Source organism: Sus scrofa, chromosome 5, assembly GCF_000003025.6.
Source record: "Sus scrofa isolate TJ Tabasco breed Duroc chromosome 5, Sscrofa11.1, whole genome shotgun sequence".
NCBI lineage: Eukaryota > Metazoa > Chordata > Mammalia > Artiodactyla > Suidae > Sus > Sus scrofa.
Genome location: NC_010447.5, coordinates 82,617,232 through 82,642,511, shown reverse-complemented (window position 1 = coordinate 82,642,511; position 25,280 = coordinate 82,617,232). Strand labels below are relative to the sequence as shown.

Here is a 25,280-nt window from a genome sequence, read left to right as displayed (position 1 = left end):
CTTTCTTTCAATAGCCATGGTCTCTTTCTAAGTTCCTCAAGAATTCTTTGTTGGAGTTCCCCTCATGGCTCAGTGGTAACGAATCTGACTAACATCCATGAGGATGCAGGTTCAATCCCTGGCCTTGCTCAGTGGGTTAAGGATCTGGCATTGCCATGAGCTGTGGTGTAGGTCGCAGACACGTCTCAGATCCTGCGTTGCTGTGGCTGTGGGGTAGGCTGGCAGCTGTAGCTGCGATTCGACCCCTAGCCTAGGAATCTCCATATGCCTTGGGTGTGGCCCTAAAAAGACAAAAAAAAAAAAGAATTCTTTGTTGATATCAGGTAATGGCTTTTGCTTTCTACAAAATTTTGTATCTGTTGGAATAGAATAAGAGTATTCTGCTTATAACTAAAAATTCAGCTAGTTATATAGTTCTATAATTTAATTTCTGATTTTTTTAGTTACATGTTTTTAGAATTGTTCTGCATAGAATATGTATTTTGGCTTTTTCCTTATGTATATTAAGTGATATTCATTATTAAACATAGTGACATAAACAAGCCTATTCTTCAAATTCCAGCTTTACCATGTATTTAGTTACAGTTCATATGCCTCCGTTTCCTCATCTGTTAAATGTGAATAATAATAGCAACTAGCTCATTGGTTTTTTTTGGGGGGGGTTGTTTTTTTTGGTAAGAATAAAATGAGATAAATCAGGAAATAAGCTATACATCCTAATATAATAAGAATACATCCTAGTATAATAAAAAGGACTAAGTTGTTTCTCCCTAAAGCAGCAAATTCAGAAATCTTGTGCAGCATAAGGTGTTACCTGCTTCCCATTTAAACTTGGAGAGCCTTTCTGCCAACACGAATCAACCACTGTAAGATATGGAACAAACACTGTTCACCTCCTTACCTGGTGTTTAATGTTTATAACACGTTCTGAAACAGCTGCTGTTATTATCACATCCATCACTGCCACCACCATGAGTATTCAGCCCCCTCCCCCCTTTTTTTAAAAACTTAAGGTGAAACATCTTTGCTTTCACCCCTAGAGGCTCAAATCAAGTAAGAGGTCTCCATTTCAGAGCCTCTGTTCTGTTCCTGCTGAAATGTGTCGTGTCCAGCTGGGGGTCCCCAGTTGTTAGCCAGACGGTGGTAACCAGCTGTTTCTTCCCTGTTCCACTGCGGGGGCACAGCCTTTCCCATTTAGACGGAAGAGTCACCCTGCACAGTTGAACATGTAACTATATCCACCACAAAGGGTTATGAGGCTTGGGCGTGTAGGACATTAAAATTTCTCTTCCCACCAAGGGTGCTATTGGCAGGTGGGGTCTTCCTCTGGCCTGGACTTTTCTGAGGATACCCCATCCAGAACTCTCCACAACCACATATGGATAGGGTGGGTGATTGATTGAGTGGCTGTGTTTACTGCTGTGAAATCTTATTCTTATGACCCCACCTGGCATCAAGCCTGTCCTTCCTCTATTTTTAAAAGTCACCCAATGGAGGCCCAGCAATGACTTGGGGCAAGGTCTGTAGCGGATTTATTCTGATAACCCTAGAACCACAGAAGAGTGATGTGTTGGTAGTGGAGGGCTGCCCAGGAGCAGACCCCCCAGGAAAGTCATTAAAAAAGACCAAAAGGAGAAATTGTTAACAAATACTTTTGCAATAATTTCCTTTGGACCTGTGCTAAGTCTTTAAATGTCTACTTGTGTAAAGCGTCTTCCACACCACTTCCCCCACCTATGTCACTACAACTTCCATTTGATTCTTTCTTTAAAACCTGGCGAGAATAATGATAAAGAGACTAGTCATCAGATTTGAGCAAAATATCTCATTTTCATCCATCCCCACGTTAAGAGAGTGAAGCTATTTGTTGCAGCATATTAATAACAGACTTTAATCTTCCTGTGTGGAATGACATCTCAACATGTGTAATTAGAACAAGGAAGAACAAATTGACTAGGAAAGGGAAGAAACTCTGTGCATTCAGGGAATTTCCATCAAGCTGAATAATGAGCCATTGAAAATTTACATACTTGATAACTAATTAGGCTCTATTTATTCAGAACCTTAGAATACAGTCCTTGGTGATATTTGGCCATGATAAACAATTATGGACTAAATTGATGGAATCACATTCTGAATAGCTGGATTCACTGGATAGCTAAGAGTTCATTTTGTTCTTGAACCTTATTGTTTTAACCAGTTTGTGTATAAACATGCTTGAAAGGTAATATATCACTCCTCGTTTTTAAAAACAAAGTACAGTGGATAGAATTTAACTTTGTCGTTAATTATAGATATGAGTTATCATACCATGTGATAGCTTGAAAGCCCAAATTATTTGGCTTTTTGTTCAATGGGCCCACATTGTTTTGTATTTTGAATTTGTGTCCAATTTTTTAATAGCTTTCCTGTTTCATCCCTTGCCAGAAGGCTGCTGCTTTCTGTAATTACTCTTACCAGTCAGTGTGTGAAGCTGCCCTCTTCTTTTTCCTCTGTTGTTTGTTTTGGATCCCTGGCTGGGTCTATAATCTAGAGCTGAGTAGGGCCACCAGCAGGGCACCACATTTAAGGAGGCACTCATTTTCAAGGTTGTGCAAATTCAGGGTCCATGCCTGAGTGTCGGTGCCTCCTTAAATATTGCCCCCTGGGCACCTGGCCTGCCTCACTCTAGTTCCATTTCCTGGGGAGCAGGGGAGGCTTTTCTTGAGAGTAAAGAATTTGAACTCTTAGTGCTTCAAGAAGGAGGAGCTTGAGACAATTCATTTTGCTCTTCAGAAGCCCTTACACTTTGCTGGTTAGCAGCTGTTACCTGAATAAGTGAGGTTGCTAAATAGCTGGATTCTAAGTAGGGGAGCTGGTACTAGACAATATTACAGTTTTGTTTCTATTATTATGCACATAGGAAAATAAATTACTGCTCCCCAAATCAGTTTATGGCTTTTACTTTGACTGATTCATTTGTTTTATTAAACAAGGCTACAGATTTTTCCTAAATGACACATATGACGTGAGGTTTGTTGTTTTTTTTTTTAGGTAAACACACAAAATAATTTTTAAAGAAGATTTACCATAAATTCTAAATGATTCTCAAACTTTTTGGGCTCAGATCCATTGGCACGCAATAATTATTTTTTTAAATTATTATTATTTTTTTTTTGTCTTTTTGTCTTTTCTAGGGCCACACCCACGGCATATGGAAGTTCCCAGGCTAGGGGTCCAATCAGAGCTGTAGCTGCTGGCCTACACCACAGACACAGCAACGCAGGATCCTTAATCCAATGATCAGACCCGCAACCTCATGGTTCCTAGTCAGATTCGTTAACCACCGAGCCATGACGGGAACTCCTGGCACGCAATAAATATTGAGGAAACCGAAAAACGTTTATGTGCATTTTATCTATCAACATGTACTTCATTTGAAATTAAAATGGACACACTTTTTTTTATGTACCACATTGTCTTTCTTTTTTTAACTCAATGAATTTTGATACATTTATAGTTGTGCAGTGATCATTACAACCCAATTTTATAGCATTTCTATCCCAAACCCCCAACCCACCCCAACCCCCCAACCCCTCAACCTGTCTCCTTTGGAAACCACAAGTTTTCAGTCTGTAAATCAGTATCAGTTCTGCAAAGAAGTTCATTGTATCTTTTTTTTAGATTCCACATATGAGTGACAGCATATGTTGGTTTCTCAGTGTCTAATTTCACTTAGCATGATAATTTCTAGGTCCATCCATGTTACTGTAAATGCCATGATTTCATTCCTTTTCATAGCTGAGTAATATTCCATTGTATATATGTACCACATCTTCTTTATTCACTCCTCTGTTGATGGACTTTTAGATTGCTTCCCAAAAAACTCACAAACTTTTTAAACGTAAGAGTACAAAGCACATGTTCTATTAGCTGTCAGGGTGTTGACATCATCACATGTTATATACCCTTTGGAAAAACTCTACCACACAGTTGTGAGAGATGTGGGTGAAAAAGTCATATAATGTTTTAACATTATTATGAAAATAATTTTGACCTCATGAACTCTTCAAAAGTGTCTCAGGAACTCTTGGGGATCCCAGGCAGGCCATACTTTGAAAACCTCTGTAATAAGTCAATATAGAATTGTCTCTGGGAGTTCCTGTTGTGGCTCAGTGGGTTAAGAACCCAACTAATATCCATGATAATGCAAGTTTGATCCCTGGCCTTGCTCAGTGGGTTAGGAATCCAGCATTTCCGTGAGCTGTGATTAGGTTGCAGATGCAGCTTGGATCTGGTGGTGTTGTGGCTGTGGTATAGGCCAGCAGCTGTAGTTCAGATTTGATCCCTAGCCTGGGAACCTCCATATGCTGCAGGTGCAGCCCTAAAAAATAAATAAATAAATAAAAGAATTGCCTCTAAAAAGTGTGTAATTCCCCCTTAAATTCCAAGGTGTAAAATATCTGGACCTGGAGCCTATAATGAATAGAATGGGGAAGAAAATAAGACTGTAACCGTGAAAACATTCAATTACACATTAATTTATGTCCAAAAATCTTTATTTCTGATGCATAAGCAAAATGACCTGCACCAACATTTGTGTTTGCTAAACTTTTTGGTGGCACTTATGATTAATATAATCAAAACTTCTTTAGGTGTTATGCATGTCCCTATGCAAATAATATTTTCACATTAAAGTAGTTTCCATTGTGCTACTGTCCAGGCATATGAGAGACAGGCTGTGACATGCACACAGTGCTGGACCTCACTATCAACCGGGGATTCACTTGACAGTGTTTATGGCATATTCAACCTAAAAGGGAAGATAATTTGCTCTATGACCAAAAGTTACAGGAGTTGGCCAGATAAAGCCTTATTCACCAGGATGCTGGCCATACATAAAGCATTCACAGATTTATTTCAAACCAAGAATGTGACTTTGAGAATAAGAAATAATAATTAGGAATAACATACAATTTTCCCCTGCAGCCCAGATGACCAAAGGATACTTGTAGCACATTTATTTTATCCAAGAAAAGTAGCAAAAAGAAAGCTACGCACACACACAAATGCATACAAACCTACCACTCAACGATAACAACTGTTATTTCATGTTCTTCCTGTTTTCCATGCCTGGATAACATATTTATATGATGTAATTATGCTCTCCATGCTATTAAAAGGCTAAATTATATTGCATGTGAGGGCCCATGAAATACTTTTAAGTAAGTCGAACTGTGGATTATTTGAGCAAGTGAGTCCATAGGACGGAGAGACCTGGGTTGTTTGGTATCATTTTGATGTACAGATATATACAGAGAAAGAGGCCGGTTAAAAAAAAAATAAAAAAAAAAGGACCGCTTAACGTTTTTTCCCCTTTAATTTACTGACCATGGAACCCTTGATTGTTGAAAATAGAAATGGACTGCATTGGAGGGAGCCAACCATTTATGGAGCTACTGGGCTCCTAGTCTTTCAGCAGAGCACCAAGTCCACATACGGGCTGTCTATTTAATAGCTCCCACCAGTGCCCGTCAATTAGAAAGCCCTGGCACTCACTGTGCAGGCCTGCCATTGGTGGCATACCTGTGCTTCTTACAGTAGGTGGTCATAGGAAAAATCCACCAGAAATAGATCGAGCCCTTTGAAAGCATTTCAGCATTGCAGAGGGAAAGAAAGTCTATAGCTGTGAATTAGAAAGGATCAAAGCCCAGCCGCCTTTGTTGAAGAAGGAAGGAGGTAGCTTCAGTTGCTTGTTCAGAATCCAGTTAACTTTTTAAAACTTTTTTAAAATTAAAATATAATTGATTTACAATGCTGTGTCAATTTCTGCTGTATAGTATAGTCACATATATAGTCATACATATCTAGAATCCAGTTAATTTTTATGTTGTCCATGAATGTATTTCCTCAGGCTTAATTTTTCATTATACATATCTAGAATCTGGTTAATTTTTATGTTGTCCACGAAAATATTTCCTCGGGCTTAATTTTTCAGAGTATCTTGGTTTCTTTTTATTATTATTATAAAATAGTAACTTACATAATCCTGCTTCTTTAGTCCATCCTGTTGGACTAAGGAGAAACGGTGGGGAGAATGGGTAAGGGGGATAAAAAGCCAACTTTATTCACCTGTCAAAAAAGTCCCAAGAAACCTGCCCTTTGGTTTTGGAATAAGCTGAAGTAGAGCAGGATCTCACCTCGACAGACGCCTATTTGCTCTAAACCTAAAGATTGCAGAGAGCTTCCCAAGACCTTGTGCTTCCCAACCATTTCAACATGGTGAGGCTCGCTGACCATGGAGTTGGCAGGGTTGGCCGAGGGTTATTTGCTAAGAACTCTAACCCAGATTTGGAAAAAGGGCATCCTTAGAAAGGCAAGGGCGTTTTGAGGGTCAAAACTCTAGCCCTAGTTGCTATCCTGAAAGGGAAGGTGTGTTGACAATAAGATGAAATCTACGTCACGGGATTGGGCCTGTGCCGGGGAGCCTTCCGCCAGTGGGAGGGTCACCAGTGGGAGACATAGTGTTCCCTGTGGGTAAGGCAGATGAAGAAAGCTGCCCTTGCAGTGCCAGGGGACGCTTCTTGATTTCTTGGCAGCCAGGAGAAGGGGCTTTTGTGCGGGTAGGCGCAGCCTGCCAGTCAACTATATTTATAGAGCACCTGCTGTGCAGAATTTGAAAAGGAGGAGGAGACAGGCCTTGTCCTCAAGAAGCTTGTGATCAAAGAGAGAAGAAAAGTCCCCAGGCACTGTAAACCCATCCCCATTCACAGTCATGTTTGAAGTGGGAAAGGATTTGGTGATAAGCCATCTTTTTCCAAGTGTGGGTCCTGAAATGACAGCATCAGTATCACCAGGGGAGCCTGTGAGAAATGCAGGATCTGGAACCCTGCTGCAGATCCCCAGAGTCAAAACCTGCCCTTGACCCAGTCCCCGCGTGCATGGTTCATAGCCGTATTGCAGTTTTAGATGCGCAACAAGGGCCCTGGAGGTGCTGAGTCTCAAAGGTTTTCAGAGAGGGAAGCCACCTGGTTTGGCGACTCCACTGATAGAAGAGCACAGTTAACGTCCCTGTGACATCCTCAAACCCAGGCATCTCATCTCAGGTACCTTTGTAGACCCCACCGTTGTTAAATTCATAATGGGAATTCAGTGAATTCTGGTTGTGTGGGTGCTTTTTCCTACAGTCCCTGTTTGATGGGGTACTGTGGTGATTGTTGTGAATGAATTATTGCTATAGAAGCAGCTAATGAATTTGGGGAACATGTAAATGATTTTTAGGGGCGTAGGCAAAGCTGGGCATGACAAAGCCTGGCAGAGCCAACTGTTTGTGTAAGAGAGATGCATGAACAGTTCTTTTAAGGCAAGAGCAGGGCTACCTCGAAGAGGCCCTGAGACTTACGCGCAGGGGTTTGTTTTCAGTCTTTAAATCACGTGCTGCTTGGCCTTCACCCCACCTGGTGCCACGTCTCTCCAGATGTAGGACAGCTGGAATTCTTTGTTTCAAATGCCTTGAAAACTAAGGAGAGTTCTCATCTCCTTATCTTTTCTGTCCCCCCGGACTGATTGATTGATTATCTATTTATTTATATTGTACAAACTCTATAGTGCACATAAAATTCATCCAACTCAATTCTTATTGCCGTTTTACAGTAATAACTTCTGCCTCCACAAGGGTGGTAGTGGAGAAAGGAAGTGTAGTTCCATCCTCAGAGGCCAGCTTCTGAGTCAGCCAGACCTAGGATTCACCTTTCATGGGCTGTGGGACCCTGCGGGCCTCAGTTCCCATCTGCGAAATGGGAGTAGCTTTGGTACTGACTTCAGAGTGGGATAGGGATCGTAAGAGCTAACACATGCTAGGTTCAGCATGCAGTGGGTGCCGGTACATAGCGGTTATTTATTTATTCCTTCACCGACTGTAAAGTAATGGGGTTTCTATGATATTAAGGAGGGAAAGTTCTGGCTTTGCCTACTCGCAAGACAGGCATGCATTTTCCTCCTTCCACTTGCCACAACCATCCTAAAAATGTGCCAGCACTAATATCCTATACTGTTTCTGTAGTTCTGATAGAGTTGGCTGTGAACAATCGATGTTCTGTGGATTTGTTGGAAGTTGAACTAAGTCCTTTAAATTCTCATTTTGGTTTGATTTGAGGGCTGTTTCATAAAACACTGGGGCTACAGACACAAGGGAAATGAAGAATTCACATTCCGGGCACACTTGACAGTTTCAGTGCGCAAGAAGGTTCTCTTTTATTTACTTGATTAGAATTCACCCTTGGCCTTTCTTCCAAAACAGAATTTTAAGCACCCCTGACTTCCTTCACAAAATAGGACTTTGTTTACACAGATGCTGAGAAAGCAATGGCCAATGTGATGGTTCAAACACAACCACCAAAGAAGCCCTGCTTAATTCTTTTTTATCAATGCATTCTGCCTTTAGTGTGTTTTTAGCAATAAAATGAGGTACCGGGGGAAAGGAAGGAAGAAAAGATCTCTGTTTCGTTGGGAGGGACAAGAAACAAATATTTGGAGACAGCTGGGGAATAATTTTAAAATAATCAGTGAATAAAGAGTGTATTAGGATTTCCCTGGAGGCCTAGTGATTAAGGATTCAGCGTTGTCACTGCTATAGCTGGGGTTTGATCCCTGGCCCAGGAACGTCCACATGGCATGGGTGTGGCCAAAAAAAAAAAAAAAAAGAGTGTATTATGAGGTGGTCCATATGCCTGGGTCACTCTGCTGTGCAAGAGAAATTGGCACCACGTTGTAAGGCAGCTCTACTGCAATTTTAAAAAATACTTTTAAAAAAATAAGGTGTTCCAGAATGCCAAGAGAATACAGGAGGGAAGCAGAATGGAATAATCAGCTTCCAGAGTCTCAAGAGAAAGGTCAAAAAGACAGATCAAGATTGCCAAAGGAAAATTATGGTAACAGTTATTGCTGTCGATTATAGAGCTCTTTCTACATGCAGAAACAGTGCTATGCATTTTATCATCTTATTATTCTCATTTCACAGATGAGGACACCAAGACTGACAGAACTTAAGGAATGGTTCCCAATTACACAACTAGAACGTTGTAGAGTCAGGATTCGAACCTAGGTCTGTCTGACTCAGGTGTAGAGGAAGAGCAAAAGGTCTGTTGGGGAGAAGACCTGTCTCCTCGGTGGCAGAAAGGTCAGAAGGCGCAAAGAGAAACCAGCTCCAGAACAGAGAGGTCACTGGGGTCAGTAAGAAAAGGGAGAGCCGGGAAGTGCCTGCTGACAATGGCTTTGACCTTTAACCTGATGACTGTGGATCTAATCTAGGAGGTAACTGGGACCCTCTTGGGTAAAATAACAAGATGAAATACACTAGTGGCGTAAGTAAACCTGCAGCGGTGAGAAAAAGAGCCAGGCAGGCAGAGAACCTTGTCCTCAAGGGAGCCCAGGAGAGGTCCATGGGTGTTGGATGACAATGACCTCATCCAAAAGAGAGAGTCAAAGAAATTGGCTCCTTGCTCAGAATTCTGATATCCACGTCCAGCCACAGCTCACCCAGAGCCGAAAGGTCAATATTAGATTTCCATTTCGGCACTCAGGTCTCTGAAAATAAAATGCTTTGACTGAGGGGTTCATCTCCTAGTTGACACTGGCAGCAAAGATCCTTTCCATGATGTGGCGAAGAAATGAAAGCGTTTCTGGTGCGCCATCCGCGGGGCATTTGTGGTTTTACTGTGTCTTTAAACCACACCACATCCTGCCATGTTATCTTCTCCCGTCTGTAAGGTGACATGGTTTTTCCCCTTTGCCAATAGTTTCCTCTTCCTTAGTAAATAATAATATCCTTATTTATGGTCATCTGAATGAAAATACAGTGATTGTGGGTTTTTTGGTTATTTTTGTTTTGTTTTTCTTTTTAGGATCGCATCTATGGTGTATGGAGATTCCCAGGCTAGGTGTGGAATCGGAACTTTAGCTGCCAGCCCACACTACTGCCACAGCAACTCTGGACCCAAGCCACATCTGTGACCTACACCACAGCTTGCAGCAATGCTGGATCCTTAACCCACTGCGCAAGGCCAGGGATCAAACTAGCAACCTCATGGACACCATGTCGGGTTCTTAACCCACTGAGCCACAGTGGGAATTCCTGATTGTGCATTTTTAAACAATAAATTGGATGTTATACCCGGCACAGAAAATGAATGATGAAAGAAGACTTTGCAGTTTCCTGGCAGCCCTGTGTCCCTGCTCTTACTTCTGTGGTAGTTCAGGCTGCTCCTTGTTCTGTCTCATCCCAGCCTGTATAGACTAAAACGGGGCACCTGGCCTGCACCCAGGGATGACTCTGGAGCCACACTGCTTGTTTTGAGTTATTGTGCTCTTTGCTCGGAAAGAAACACTTGTGGAATGAATGTGGAAAATCCTAGGTCTGGACAAAGACAAGGCTCCTGGGATCTCACAGTGTATCTATACTACAAAAAGTTTTCTAGGAGTTCCCTAGTGGCTAAGCAGGTTAAGGACTGGAGTTGTTATTGCTATGTCTCAGATCACTGCAGGGGCACAGGTTCGATCCCTGGCCCAGGGAACTTCCACATGCCATGGATGCGGCCAATAAAAATAAGAATAAAAATTTAAAAAAACAAAACCCCTTTCCTTTGGTATTTATTAATCAAACAGAAAATAATTTAAAAAGAGATCACCTTTATTAACTGCCTCTTTGTGCCCTGGAGTTAGGAGGAGCTGGTTAACCATCACTAATTCCCTATTCTAGGTACTCCTGGGGATTTAGCAGGGGAAATTCCATGCCACTGGTCATAGAATATGCCTTTATCTACTTGGACATAGTATATTCTTTAATAGGAATAACATTTTAAAACACATTTCACTGCCAGATTGCTCTATAATTCTGGATATCCAAAGCCAGGTATAAAACCTTAAAACCAGGGCTCTGAAACTTTTGGATATGTGTAGGTGGAAATCTACTCCAGGCATATGCACTTCCAGATATGACGGTGACTGTGAAGGCGGTTGATGCTGTTTCCCAGGGAACAGTGGTTTGCCTTGTAATAAAAGCGCTTTGCCTTTGCAAAGCCAGAGGACACAGGTCTTTCCATCATTCTGAAAGCACATCTCATGAGGGCAGATGGTGTCTCTTGGGGAAAGCGGTGTCTCATCTACGGAGCATCTTAGGCTCTAACGGACATGCTTGACACACACTGTGTCTCATTTCATCCCCGCAGCAATACTCTGCACATGAGGTAGGTGGTGGTGTGCCCATTTTCCAGAGAGAGAGAAACAAGTTCAGTGCCATGAAATGATGCCCTGCCTGCTGCCTGAGGGGATAACTAAGTGGGAAAATGTCCAGATCCCCATTTTATCCATGCTCTGTCCATCACAACAGCGTACCCCTCAGGAAATCTACATATCTTCAGACCACCTCTAGATCCCTGCCTCACATCAGACACCGAAAGGTGTGTGTCTTGGGTTGAGGCTTTTCCTGTGCCCCTGCTCTTGCCAGTGCAGGGAAGAGGGCTGCCTGGTGGTGAGCACAGCCTGGGGCTGGGGAAAGGAGCTTTTCTCAGGATAAGTGAGACTCATGTGTCTATTCCTCTTTCCATTTCTAGAAAATGAAGTACCGGCCCCAGCCCCAGCCCCAGCTCCACCCCCAGGAGGTAAGTAAAGACATGGCCTTATATGTTTGGGCTGCACATGCAGAATATCCAGCCAAGCAGCATGACTTGGTCTCCACTGAGGCTGTGAGCTTTAACCTAACATCCATGGAGAAGCTGATTAACTGCAGTTTTGTCACAGGTTTATAACAACAATAATACATTGTGCTTATATAACTTCCTTAGGTTGATCTGGTTTGGATGGCATGTCATATGCTTATAAAACCTTTGAAGTTATGCCAAAGTTGTTGTTACGCCCATGTGGAGGCTGAAGGGTTAACAGCGCTTTTTCACACGTAGGTAAAGGTAAACCAAGCCCACATCTTCCTTGTGACAGTGGGGTGATCCTACCCCAGTCCTGGAGGAGGATGAGCGGCCCTTTCCTTACTTGAACTGTGTCACCAACGAGCACCTCCAGAAACTCCTTGGGGAATTTCCAGGCCTCTGAGGCTCAGCATCAGACAAGTTCTCCAGTCCTTTGTACCCTGTTGTCCAACAGGCAGCAACAAAAAAATAAGCAATAAAGAGTCCCACTGAACTCCTTGGCAGGTAGAGGTGATGTCCAGTAACACAGTAGGTGATTGTGTTCTTAGATACCCTGCTTCTATACCCGCATACATCTAAGGAAAAGGACAGGATTGGAAGAATGGCAAACCCAAGTGGAATCCCCAGAACCATTTGCCCAGCCACAGGGCCACCAGGGTGAAGGCAACCAAAAGTATGTGCATTGTCCCATGAAGACCCAAAGTGCTCTCTCTCATCACTCCTCCTCCTCGAGCAGAATGAGAAAACTGGCAGCCAATCAAGAACTCTCCACATGCTCTTTAGCACATGTACAACTCTGTCCTAACCCTTCAGAAGGATACAGAGCTACCCACCAGATACTGATTGATAGCTACCCAGCAAAGGTACCATACCAAATGTGGTAGAGAAACTCTTAAGGAGAAAAAATTTCCCTGTATCAGGTTGCTTACAGCCAAGTAGAAAATAAAATATAGCCCAGAGAATAATTAGGTAAGATGCAAACACTGTATGGAAACATCAGACAGTACTGTGAGAACCTGACTGGGCAGTATGTGATTTTATGTGCAGGTTATTTGAACGGACTCTGTAGTATGAAGCCAAGGAGGTCCCCGTAGACCAATCCAGCCTAAGCGACAGCCAGAAATAAGGCTGCAGTTGCTGGTGATATTTTTGCACAGAAATTTATAAGGGCACATGAAGCAGTCTGTTCTAGAGATTATTTTCAGGAGGGCAGTGTAAGAAATGTAACTGCGCATAGGAGTCCCCTTTGTCCCTAGATTCACGCACTTCAAATCCTTATATCGTATAGAAGGGTACTGCTCTGTGTTGAAATAAATGAAGCAGGCTCAGTATTTCATACGAGTTCAAACAAGGGCAAGCTCAAGGTTCGTTTTCTTTCAACCCACGTGGATGTGCGAGACTTCTTAGGAATGTCTTCTTTGGTCTGGTTCCTTCTTCCATACAGAGATGTCTTTTTGCCAGCCCTGAGTACCTGCGGCCAGTTACAGACATAACTTTTCCTTCTGTTGGTTAGATCAGCAGCTGTCACTGGGCCACTATAAAGCTTCCCGTGTTGTGCCATGTTTCATATTCATTATACAATCCTGACCTTCCGTTCCTAAAACAAGTCTTCTCCCAAACTCTGCTCACATTGTCCTTATTCGTTAACTCAGATGTCTCTTCATCAATGAAAACAAAAAGAATTCATGGTTGAAATAATTCTTCTCTTACATTCACCACAAGTCAGACACCATTTGCAGGTGTGTCAACTAATATGGATTCTAAACAGGGAGAGAGGCAAACCAGGAGGTCTCCACTAACAAAATCTGACGTTATTGCTCTTGTGTTACATTTCTTGCCAATCTACTCAACTGAGAAGATTAGTATGTGTATCAAAATATTTTCTGGAAACTGCTGGAATTGTAGACATTATACCCTGACTCTTTAATATTATCCAGAACTCCAAACTTTTGAAACTATTACCTAGGTCAAACTTTCTTAAAAATCTGTCCCTGGTTGGGGTCTAAAATGAGGCCCCACATTTTATACTCATTCCATGTTAGCATTCCAACGTGGTCTCAGCATAGCCAAGCTATTTTAACAAAATCTGTGCTGCATGTTTTTTTGCATCCTTTTCCCCAATGCGATCCAGCTTTATTAACTGCTTTTATTAAAATTTTAATGTGACTCTATAATTCCCAAATTCATAATTCATGTATAGGGTAATAAATGAGCATGTAGCATCATTTATAATCTGTCTTGCTGTCATTAATTTCTTCTATCCCCTCTCTACCCTGTTGCTCATCACACAGTAAAACGCTTTCTTTAAGCTACTTTTAAAAATGTGCTTGTACTTTCCACACAGAACCAAGTAAAGAGAAGGAGGCCGGAACTACACCAGCAAAAGGGGAGGCTGGAACTACACCAGCAAAAGGTGAGTTGGAGGGAGGGCAACAGAGGGAATTCAGCAGAGTTAGAAGCAGAAGGAGCTCAGGGACGACAGCCATGGAGGCCCCATAGAATTTATTCGATGAGTTAACTGAGATTCAGATCTCTGTTCATCAATCAAAAAAAAAAAAAAAAAAAGATTCCTGGTTGAAACAATTCTTTTCTTACACATGCAAGTCCAATATCACTTGCAGGTATGTAAGCGAATATGGTTCTAAACAGAGAGATATGAAAACCAAAGGGTCGTAACTGATAAAATCTGATGTTACTGCTCTTGTGTAGTATTTGTCACCATTCAACTCAACTGAGAAGATTAATGTGTGTGCCAAAATATTTTCTTTGAAACTGCTGTACAATTGCAGATTTTATACCCTCGCTCCTCACTGTGATATTATCTAGAAGTCCAAACCATTGGAACCATTACAGGGGTCAAACTTTCTTAAAAAGGCTGTTGCTGATTGGGGTCTAAAGTGAAGTGACCCACATTTTATACTCTAACTCCACACCACTGTGTGACAACAGGGTCCCAGCTAAGCTATTTTAACAAAATCGGTATTGCATGTTTTATGTTCACTTTTCCCCAGCATGATCAGATTTCTTAACGATTTTTATTAAGTTTAATATGACTCTATGTTATAATCCCCAAATTCACAATTCATATATCGCATAATAAATGAGTATGTAGCATCATTTATGATCTATCCTGCTGTCATTAATTTCTTCTCTCCCCTCTTTACCCTATTTTCATCCCACAATAAAATGCCTTCTTTAAGATACTTTTAAAAATGTGAAGAGAGGAGTTCCCGTTGTGGTGCAGTGGTTAACGAATCCGACTAGGAACCATGAGGTTGTGGGTTCGGTCCCTGCCCTTGCTCAGTGGGTTAATGATCCGGCGTTGCCGTGAGCTGTGGTGTAGGTTGCAGACTCGGCTCGGATCCCACATTGCTGTGGCTCTGGCGTAGGCTGGTGGCTATGGCTCCGATTCGACCCCTAGCCTGGGAACCTCCATACGCCGCGGGAGCGGCCCAAGAAATAGCAAAAAGACAAAAAAAAAAAAAAAAAATGTGGAAAGAAAAACAAAATGGAGTTCCTGTTGTGGTGTAGCAGAAACGAATCCGACTAGGAACCATGAGGTTGCCGGTTCAACCTCTGGCCTCGCTCAGTGGGTCAAGGATCTGGCATTGCTGCGGCTATGGTGTAGGACAGCCTCTGTAGCTCTGCTTAGACCCCTAGCCTGGGAACCTCCATATGCTGCGAGTGTGGCCCTAAAAAGGACAAAAGACAAAAACAAAAAAAACAAACAAAAAAATGTGCTTGTACTTTTCCCACAGAACCAAGTAAAGAGAAGGAGGCCGGGACTACACCAGCAAAAGGGGAGGCTGGAACTACACCAGCAAAAGGTGAGTTGGAGGGAGGGCAACAGAGGGAATTCAGCAGAGTTAGAAGCAGAAGGAGCTCAGGGACGACAGCCATGGAGGCCCCATAGAATTTATTCGATGAGTTAACTGAGATTCAGATCTCTGTTCATCAATCAAAAAAAAAAAAAAAAAAAAAAGATTCCTGGTTGAAACAATTCTTTTCTTACACATGCAAGTCCAATATCACTTGCAGGTATGTAAGCGAATATGGTTCTAAACAGAGAGATATGAAAACCAAAGGGTCGTAACTGATAAAATCTGATGTTACTGCTCTTGTGTAGTATTTGTCACCATTCAACTCAACTGAGAAGATTAATGTGTGTGCCAAAATATTTTCTTTGAAACTGCTGTACAATTGCAGATTTTATACCCTCGCTCCTCACTGTGATATTATCTAGAAGTCCAAACCATTGGAACCATTACAGGGGTCAAACTTTCTTAAAAAGGCTGTTGCTGATTGGGGTCTAAAGTGAAGTGACCCACATTTTATACTCTAACTCCACACCACTGTGTGACAACAGGGTCCCAGCTAAGCTATTTTAACAAAATCGGTATTGCATGTTTTATGTTCACTTTTCCCCAGCATGATCAGATTTCTTAATGATTTTTATTAAGTTTAATATGATTCTATGTTATAATCCCCAAATTCACAATTCATATATCGCATAATAAATGAGTATGTAGCATCATTTATGATCTATCCTGCTGTCATTAATTTCTTCTCTCCCCTCTTTACCCTATTTTCATCCCACAATAAAATGCCTTCTTTAAGCTACTTTTAAAAATGTGCTTGTACTTTCCACACAGAACCAAGTAAAGAGAAGAAGCCTGGAACTGCACCAGCAAAAGGTGAGTTGGAGGGAGGGAGAGGGAGGTACTTCAGCAGAGTTAGAAGCAGAAGGAGCTCAGGGATGACAGCCGTGGCGGCCCCACAGATTTTCTCTGCATTATCTTTCATCAGTGTGGTTTAAAGTTCTTCCTTTGCATCTTATCTGCACAATCCTTTCAGCATAATGACGAAGTGCTTTGATCCGTTTTCATTACACACATTTTTAAAAGAAAAGCAACCATGATTTAAAAAAAGATCACGAGCACTTGCTGACGTGCCAGCAGATTAACTGGTAGTTTCCAAGTTTCCATGTGCATGTGAAAGAAAAGAGGTGTCTGGTCGTCTTGGGTTTACACCAATTTGGAAAATTATCTTGATTAGCCAAATTTTAAAAAAATGGAAAGTTTTCACATAACTGTGTAAACTGTTTCAGGTTTCACTAGTTATTTGAAAACTAGCATCTCATTTTGTAACACTGTGTGATCATGCAGATTTGTATAGTGATTTATATAGAGGGACAATACCACATTAAGTGGACATTATGTTCCTCCTTATTGAATTGGAAACTTATTCCTATAATATTATTCTATTTTCACTTTATATAGAGATAGTCCAACTTTAGAAAGTGAATAATCTTTATTATATACTGCTGTGGATCCATGAAATCCTAATTCCTTTCTCTCCCCATGGGGAAAGTCGTCATTACTCACCATTTGTCTTAAGTCAAGGAGCATTAGTCTTCTATAGAAGAAAGTTTTCACAAAGGTAGACGTGACAGTTTTGCTTTGTATGTTTGTACCATCCTTTAAAAAGTTCATCTTTTACTTGTGCAATGTATAAGAGAGTTTAGATTCTGGAATAACCCATTATTTCCTGACTATAATAAGACTTATTTTTCTTGATACCACTCAAAAGCATGTCAAGTATCTTTTTGTTCTTACCATGTCGTACATCATTAAATCATTCCTATGATATTATTTCCGCCCCACATGTTAGTAAAATACTTCTCTTTTTATTTCTTTCAGTATATTGAACCATTTTTCTTCAGTTAACTTGAACTTACAGCTCTTATATATGAACACATAAGGTAGTACACTCACTTTGTCCTTGACCTTCAGTGGCTCCCATGGATAGTAAACATGAATGCTGATCCTGGGCACAGGAGCCAAAATCTGAAGGTTATTTGCTTGTGGAATGCAGACAGCACAAACTCCTAGAACTCCTTCCATGAGATGGGTTCAAGGAGGTTTGGACATCCTGGCTGAAGTCATTGTAACACTAGACAGGGATGATGGCATACACCTCTGTTTCCAAATTTGGAAAGGTGCTTAGACCAGGTGTATGGCTCAACCAACAGAATAGATGATGTAATCCCAGGAGGCAAGCTGTCAAAATTTAAACAAAGCCTGTGCCTGACCCTTAATCAGAAAAGTCACATTATATTTGTATACTTAAAGGAGAAAATGCCTTTCTGTAAGTTAAAATCACCCAGGCAACCCACCAACCAGTCTACCGTCCACAAAATCTCTTTTCTTTGTGCAGAATACAATATAATGAAAAAGCAAGGCCAAATGACCAAGAAGGGCATCCTGAGATTAGTAGAACTTTTATTCTGACATTTGCAGAAGTCAAGTCCTGTGCAGTCACATGCCCAGGTACATAAACTGCCATGTATGTATTTGTTCTACATGCCTAGGGAGCAGATCAGTCTAGGATAGAAAGTGACATCCCTAAATAAGGAAGGCAGAAGTTATTTTAAAATACACAGTCATTTTCAACAATTACTTACTTTCATCAAGGACAGGAAAATTTCAAAGAAAATACTTGTGTGAAAAGTGGACACAGTAGTCATTGCTATATGTATAGCCTTGGCTGAAGTGTGAACAAGATTGACAGGTGCAGCAGATTTTTCCTCCAGTTTATACTAGAATCCCTGTCCTTTATCCTCCCCCCATCCTCAGTCCATCTAATTGTTTTTGTAACCATTCAGTTCAAGTGTCACTCTTTTGTGTATTTTTCCCCTGACCGTCCTAACTCCCTTTCACTTCCCCTTCTTCCTCTTGATTTCTCTTGTACTGTTTGCCTCTGTCATTAAATCACTCTTTTCTCCACTGAATCACATATTAGTGGTTCACCCCTTTTCCTAACAGGTTGTAAACTTTGTGATGGCCAGGCATCATGTCTTAACACATCTTTGGGCCCCTCAGCTCTTTTCTTCCAGCATCTGGCAGAGAGCCTCCTATGGCAGTCTCTTAATAAACACCCGCAGAACGAATGAACAATTGAATTTCCCTGCTGGCTTAGCTGTCCATCTTGCAGAGTGGTAATCTAGATAGATGTTTTTAAATTTTTTAATTAGAATATAGTTGATTTATAGCGTTGTGCCAATTTCTGCTGAACATCAAAGTGACCCAGTCATATATATAACACACACACACACACACACACACACACACACACACACTCCCTTTCTTATATTATCTTTCCATCGTGGTCTATCCCAAGACACTGGACATTGCTCCCTGTGATACATAGTAGGATCTCATTGCTTTCTAGATAGATTTTTACTTCCAGTTGCTGGGCAGGAGGATGAATCTCCTATGCATACTTTTAGTCAATAAGTTTTGAAATGGACACCAGTGCCGTGTATTATGTGTGTGCATCCTTAGGACAGATGGATAATATAAAAACAGTTCACTTAAAGCTATTGAAAATAGTCATGCCTGCATACAGAGCATTTTTAGGACTTTAGTTAGTGCCCTAATTAGTTGAGGTATATTCAAATAATAGTTCTAAGACTCTCATTATTAAGAACATCATTCATAGCAATGCAATCTTAATATCTTTTGCAGGTTACCAGAATCATTTTGCAACAGCCTAGAAATGCTCAGAAAAAATTTTTTGTATCTGCAGAATGTTGCTTGTTTCTTATATTAACCCTTAAAAAAAATTTTATTGGACTATAGCTGACTCACAATGTCGTTTTAGTTTCAGGTGTAGAGCAAAAGTGAATCAGTTATACATATATCCATTCTTTTTCAGATTCTTTTCCCATATAATTTTTTACAGCATATTGAGTAGATATCCCTGTGCTATACATGATATTAATCTTATAAGCAGTGTTTGTGGTTAGATTTGCCAACTTTTTACATTCATTGAGAGTCTCTGATAAACAGCTGATTTCTCAGGAAGGGGTTTATTATTTGTTTGTTTGCTTGTTTGCGTCCATCCATGTATCCTGTTCTTTAATGCCGCTCACTGTGTCTTAGAATTGAGGCACTAGGGATGACAGTAAAGAAATGGGTTTAACCAAACAACATCAGAATTTAGATATGCAAATCCCTTTCAGGGTGATCATCCTGGGAGGTAATGTCCTTGTAAAAAAAAAAAAATGCTGCATAGTTTATAATTCTTCCAGAATAACTACAGGTAACAAATCAACGGGAAGGGAAGTACAGATATTTTCCATATTCTCAGTGAGACCAAAGATCGGCCTTCTAGTCTCACATTCATTTATTAGTCTCAAGGATTCACTGAATGTTGAGTATGTACCAGGTTCTGGTCTGGGCACTGGGTCCTGCACTCCTAGAGCTGACTTTAGTGACTTAGGGAGCTTTAGAGAGCAGAACCACCACCAGTACCTTATCATTGTGTAGTCTGTTGTTTGTTTGTTTGTTCGTTTGTTTTGTTTTGTTTTTGTAAGCTCGGTTGAGATAGTGACTGCCTCTTTCTTTCTTCCAGAAAAATAACTGCCTTTGGTAATTGCTACTATGGAAGTAAAAACTTTCTTTTCCCAGGCATGGTCATTATCATTACCACAAACTATCACGGATGAACCTTGTGCATATTAATGATCTCGTAACTTGAAATGAAGAGTCTTTCTTTTGGCATGAATGTGGTTGTCAGGTGAGGAAGTGAGTCAGCAGAAGTTCCAGCAAATTTCTCCTAAGTAATATGATTTTTTTAAATTAAAAGAATGACTAATTTTTTTTTCTTCATTTAGGTCCCTTTACAACGGCCATAACATTATCTTGGTACTTCTTATATCATGCTAAAACATTTTCATGTCATTTTATCTTTAGGTATCAGATAGTCAACCATCTACAAAAATGTCTCTGTACTTTAGTAGTCTAACTGCATGATTTCTTTGTAATAAATTTTATTAAAAGTTAATATCACATCTCAATTTTAAAACACAACCATTATAATATGCAACATTGATTTTATAGACGGGGGAGTAGAAACGCATTAAATAAACCTTTATTTATGGTAAGATGAATCCTGATTTCAGAAGAATCAATGCATAAGACATGTCTCCTCATTCAGAAAATAAGACAAATTCATCAGTGCCTCAAAACATGATGCGTTAATGTTAGAAGTTGGTCTTTATTGCCTTCCATATGTGGTGATTGTTGTTGCTGTTGTTATTTTAGTAACGTATGCCAACATTTACCACAACTGATTACCCTCCTTTAGGAATTCCTAAATTCGTCTAAATCAAACAAGGTATTGTATCTGTATTTAACTGAGGTTTGCTGACAGGACATTTTAATTTTATATGCTTTTATTCTAAAATCTCCACAATTGTCCCAACTAAGGATAATTTTAAGAATTAATTTCAGAAGACAGTTTAAATCAACCATAGGTAAACATTATTTTGTACTCAAGACAGCCTGGAGAATTTTAAGAATGGATATATTCTACCATATCTGGAGTTTTCTCCCTCACATTCCAGATTTCATTCATGTGGACCCCCTCCCCCCAAATTCCAGTCTTGTAATATGAGACCAAGACCAAGTTCTTTCTCCACTTTCCAGGCATTCGTCTCTGGGAACTTCAGTGCTGAAAGAATTATTTTTATGACTTTACAAATGCTATTTTCCCATGACTTAAAGACACCTAAATTCCTACTTTGATTAATTCCCCTCCTACGTAGCTAGGGAAGACAGCTCTGTGGCTTTCAGTCTGTGGTGTCATGTAGGCTGTATTCTAAAGTGCCAAAAGCGAATGTTTAAATTGCGGTCACTTTTAAGTATAAAACAATGTAACTTACATACTGTATTTTTTGTTTTGTTTGAGAATGTTCCTCGAATGATGCCATGGCTTTATATATGTGGTGATGGATTAGGCACAACCAGAAGGATTTGGATACTCAGTTTCCCTTCTAGCAGTAGAACCTGTTTTTCCCTGGTGAATAAGAATGATTAAATCTTTCATTCTCATCCAACTCAACCAAATTCAACCACACAAATTTTCAAGAATTTCAGGTCAGAACCCAACATCCTAACTACGTTTCCCAATCTAAAGGGATGACAAGACCAAAGCTACTTTTAAAAGAAGGGAAACAGTAAATATTGTCCCTTATCAACTGTATTTTCTAACACTTCAGTAAATTCGAAGACATATGTACAATAATGCATATATTGCCCATTGAGAAGTAATGGCTGTTTGGAGGTAATGTCGGATTGTCTAGAGTAATATGTATATAATTTGCTTTTTAGGGCCTCACTCACGGCATACAGAGGTTCCCAGGCTAGGGGTCAAGTCAGAGCTGTAGCCTCTGGGCCACGCTACAGCCACAGCAACCAGGGATCTGAGCCGTGTCTGCAACCTACACCACAGCTCATGGCAATGCTGGATCCTTAACCCACTGAGCGAGACCGGGGATCAAACCGCAACCTCATGGTTACTGGTCAGATTTGTTTCTGCTGTGCTACGATGGGAACTCCTAGAGTATTATATTTATGATACTTTGAAGCACTGTCTTAGTACATGGTGACTTCGTAGTCTAAAATAGTTGTGCGTATCCCACAAAGTGTCTTGAAACTTAGCGAATTTTTAAACTACTCACCCGCTGAATTTTTGCTTAAAAATTGCTCCTATTTTCATTTTAGTTTTGTGAAAATATATGAATAGTCTTTCCAATCATTTCACATAAACAATTAACTCAAAGATTTGTCAGGCACTGTGGGTAAGTGACCACCAAACGTGTAAAATGAAGCATTCATTTGACTCAAAATTGTTCTAGTTTCTAGATTATGTACACTAAAGGCAGCTCCTTTCTAGGATTGATTTGGGTTTTAAAACTTCATTTCCAAGAATTTTTATGGAACTTTAGATCAAGATTCTTTATATTTTAGTGAATAAAAGCCGTTGCATAGGATAAAGGATACAGTCCTACATGCTGAGTTAAATGTGTGGCAAATAATATAGAAAAAATGCAAGGAAAAGCCTTTGCATAGGATAAAGGATACAGTCCTACATGCCGAGTTAAATGTGTGGCAAATAATATAGAAAAAATGCAAGGTATTTTATTTTTGGTTATGTAAACTTTTAATTATATAGCCATCTCCTGAAATACAGAATTTCCCTGAGAGCTCAGAAATACCTATACTTCCCCAAAATGCATGATTTTTTGAAAGTTAGTGGATACTCCAGGAGGAAAGGATTCAAATGTGAACTACGTTCGGGAAATGGTAATACCTATCATTTCTGATCTCCACCCTAAGTGCCAACACTGAGCATACCGAAGGTTCTGAGATACCCTACAGTAAACACACACAAATAATACAGTAAAACAGAAGCACTTAACTTTATTTAGCCTAACCTTTTTTTTAATCCTATTGAAATATATTTGATTGACAATGTTGTGTTAGTTTCAGGGGTACAGCAAAGTGGTTCGATTATACATATAAATACATATACATTCTTTTTAGATTCTTTTCCATTATAGGTTATTAGAAGATCCTGAGTATAGATCCCTGTGCTATTGTCAAGAATTTTTTTTTTATTAAAGTGTAGTTGATTTGCAATGTTGTGCCAATTTCTGCTGCTCAGCCAAGAGATCCAGGCATTGGAATTTTTTTAAAGCACTTTGAAAAAAATTTTTCTTGGAGTACTGTTGACTTATAATGTTGTGTTAGTTTCAGGTGTGCATCAGAGTGAACCAGTTATACATATATCCATTTTTTTTCAAATTCTTTTCCCATACAGTTAGTACAGAATATTGAGTAGATTTCCCTGAAAGCACTTTTGAATTAACAGTCATGTGTGTTTGTTTCCTGTATCCTATTTTATGTGGTCACTAAAATTTGCATTTTGAAACCCACAATTATTCTAGTATTTTAAGTGCAATGGTTATTATTATTTACACTAACACTAGTCTTCATGCTTTTTGAGAAAGAAGCAGAGGTTCAGATAATACCAATTACCTATTTAAGCATCTAAAATGTAAAGACACTTTGAAATTCACACATTTTAGAAAAGTGGAATATTCAGTGTCTTTGCACAAAAACTGCAAGGCATATTTTGAATTTTACAGATGTTTACAGGTAAGCATTTTTCAAATTATACAGCTTTGCCCAATGCCAATATAACTTTGGGAGAAAAAAAAGATAAAATTCCTACAATAATTATTGGTTGACTTAATAAGTATGACAAACTGATTTAATGTTGACTTTTTTTTTTTGTCTTTTGTCTTTTTTTAGGGCCACACCCGCAGCATATGGAGGTTCCCAGGCTACAGGTCGAATTGGAGCTGCAGCTGCTGACCTACATCACAGCCACAGCAACGGGGGATCCAAGGAACGTGTGTGACCCACACCACAGCCCACGGCAATGCCAGATCATCAACCCACTGAGCAAGGCCAGGGATCAAACTCCCATAGATGCTAGTCTGGTTCGTTAACCACTGAGCCATGATGGGAACTCCTAATGTTGACTTTTGTGTCCTAAATATAGAAGGGGAATTAATGATGAGGTTTTCTGAGGGGTATTGAGTTCTCAAATAGTACAAAAACATATATGCTTTTATGCCTGTGTCCAAATGAATGTGGTACACGAGCTAGGCTGTCCTTGACTTTAGCTACAAAGTACGAACTTGCATACCACCTCCACCGCTTATTTCATCAAGGTTAGATTTTTAGCATTGATTTTTTTTTTTCCCAATCTCATAAAATGTTTGCATAGAGTACCATTTTTAAAGCTACTTTCAATGGGATTACCCAACTCTCTCATCCTTTTATTTATTTTTCTCTTTTGCCTGGAATGCTCAAGTATAATTTTTCAGCTGCCACATCTTCTAAGGTTTATGCATCACTTGAAAGTGTTGTGTGTAGTTTCTCTTCTTCTTTTCCAGATTTCTCTTTTCTCAGGATGCTGGGGATGAAGTCCTTTTCTCCTTGATTTTTCATTCCTCTTTCTTATTTCAGATGAAGAGGAAGCCTCCCCGCCTAGTGCCCTGCCTCCAGGTTAGGATGATTCCAACCCCTTCCCCTACTTTGTACTTTATTATTAATTGATGGTGAAGATAACAAAATGGTAGGAGCATCTTGATGAGACAGTGCTCAGAGCAAGAGCCAGGTCTTGCAGGTGCCTGAGAGAGAAAATGTTGACTTTAATGGCAATGTTTTTTAACACGAGAAGCTTCTTAAAAATTTTTATTATAGTTGATATACAATATTCTGTCAATTTCTGCTGTACAGCAAAGTGACCCAGTCATATACTCATTTTCTCATATCATCTTCTATCATGTTCTGTCACAAGTGATTGGATACAGTTCCCCAGGCTATGCAGCAGGACCTCATGAGAAACTTTTTCAAAAGAGGCTCTTTGGGTGAAATCAGTAAGAGTAGTAACTCTTGGGTATAAATTTGGGAAGCAAAAATATTTGTCTTTTACTTACAGCTCTATACTCTTTTCTCCTGTTCCTTAGATATTTGGATTCATTTATTTTATTATTGTCTTTTTAAGTAAGACACATTCTTTTCATGGATGCTTTCATAGTTGAAGCTCTACGGATTTTCCATCCAAGCCAGCTTCTAGATTTTTTTCTCCCCATCATCAAAAGAGACAGGATTAGGGGGATCTGAGAAGGTTGACGTCAACACTTCATTTTCTCCCTCCCCATTGTATCATCCAATCACGCTT

The 25,280-nt window shown here is 40.0% G+C and overlaps 1 protein-coding gene and 1 long non-coding RNA gene across 16 annotated transcripts in view; both read left to right on the top strand.

Annotated features, from left to right (window-relative positions):
- Window positions 1–25,280, top strand: part of MYBPC1 (myosin binding protein C, slow type) — a 93,263-nt gene that overhangs the window by 8,726 nt on the left and 59,257 nt on the right. For 6 of the 15 annotated variants that reach the window (XM_005664202.3, XM_013998021.2, XM_003126676.5 and 3 more), the window contains exons 2-6: window positions 11,589–11,636; window positions 14,023–14,091; window positions 15,437–15,505; window positions 16,331–16,372; window positions 24,563–24,601. In XM_005664202.3, coding sequence (XP_005664259.1) covers window positions 11,589–11,636; window positions 14,023–14,091; window positions 15,437–15,505; window positions 16,331–16,372; window positions 24,563–24,601 — 267 coding nt within the window. The remainder of the gene's footprint in view (window positions 1–11,588; window positions 11,637–14,022; window positions 14,092–15,436; window positions 15,506–16,330; window positions 16,373–24,562; window positions 24,602–25,280) is intronic. The other 9 variants (XM_021092686.1, XM_013998019.2, XM_021092689.1 and 6 more) reach the window with 3 other exon arrangements.
- LOC110260787 lies at window positions 16,379–22,205 on the top strand. The gene is made up of 2 exons (XR_002344201.1): window positions 16,379–20,258; window positions 20,356–22,205. It is a non-coding gene; the product is annotated as an uncharacterized LOC110260787 (long non-coding RNA).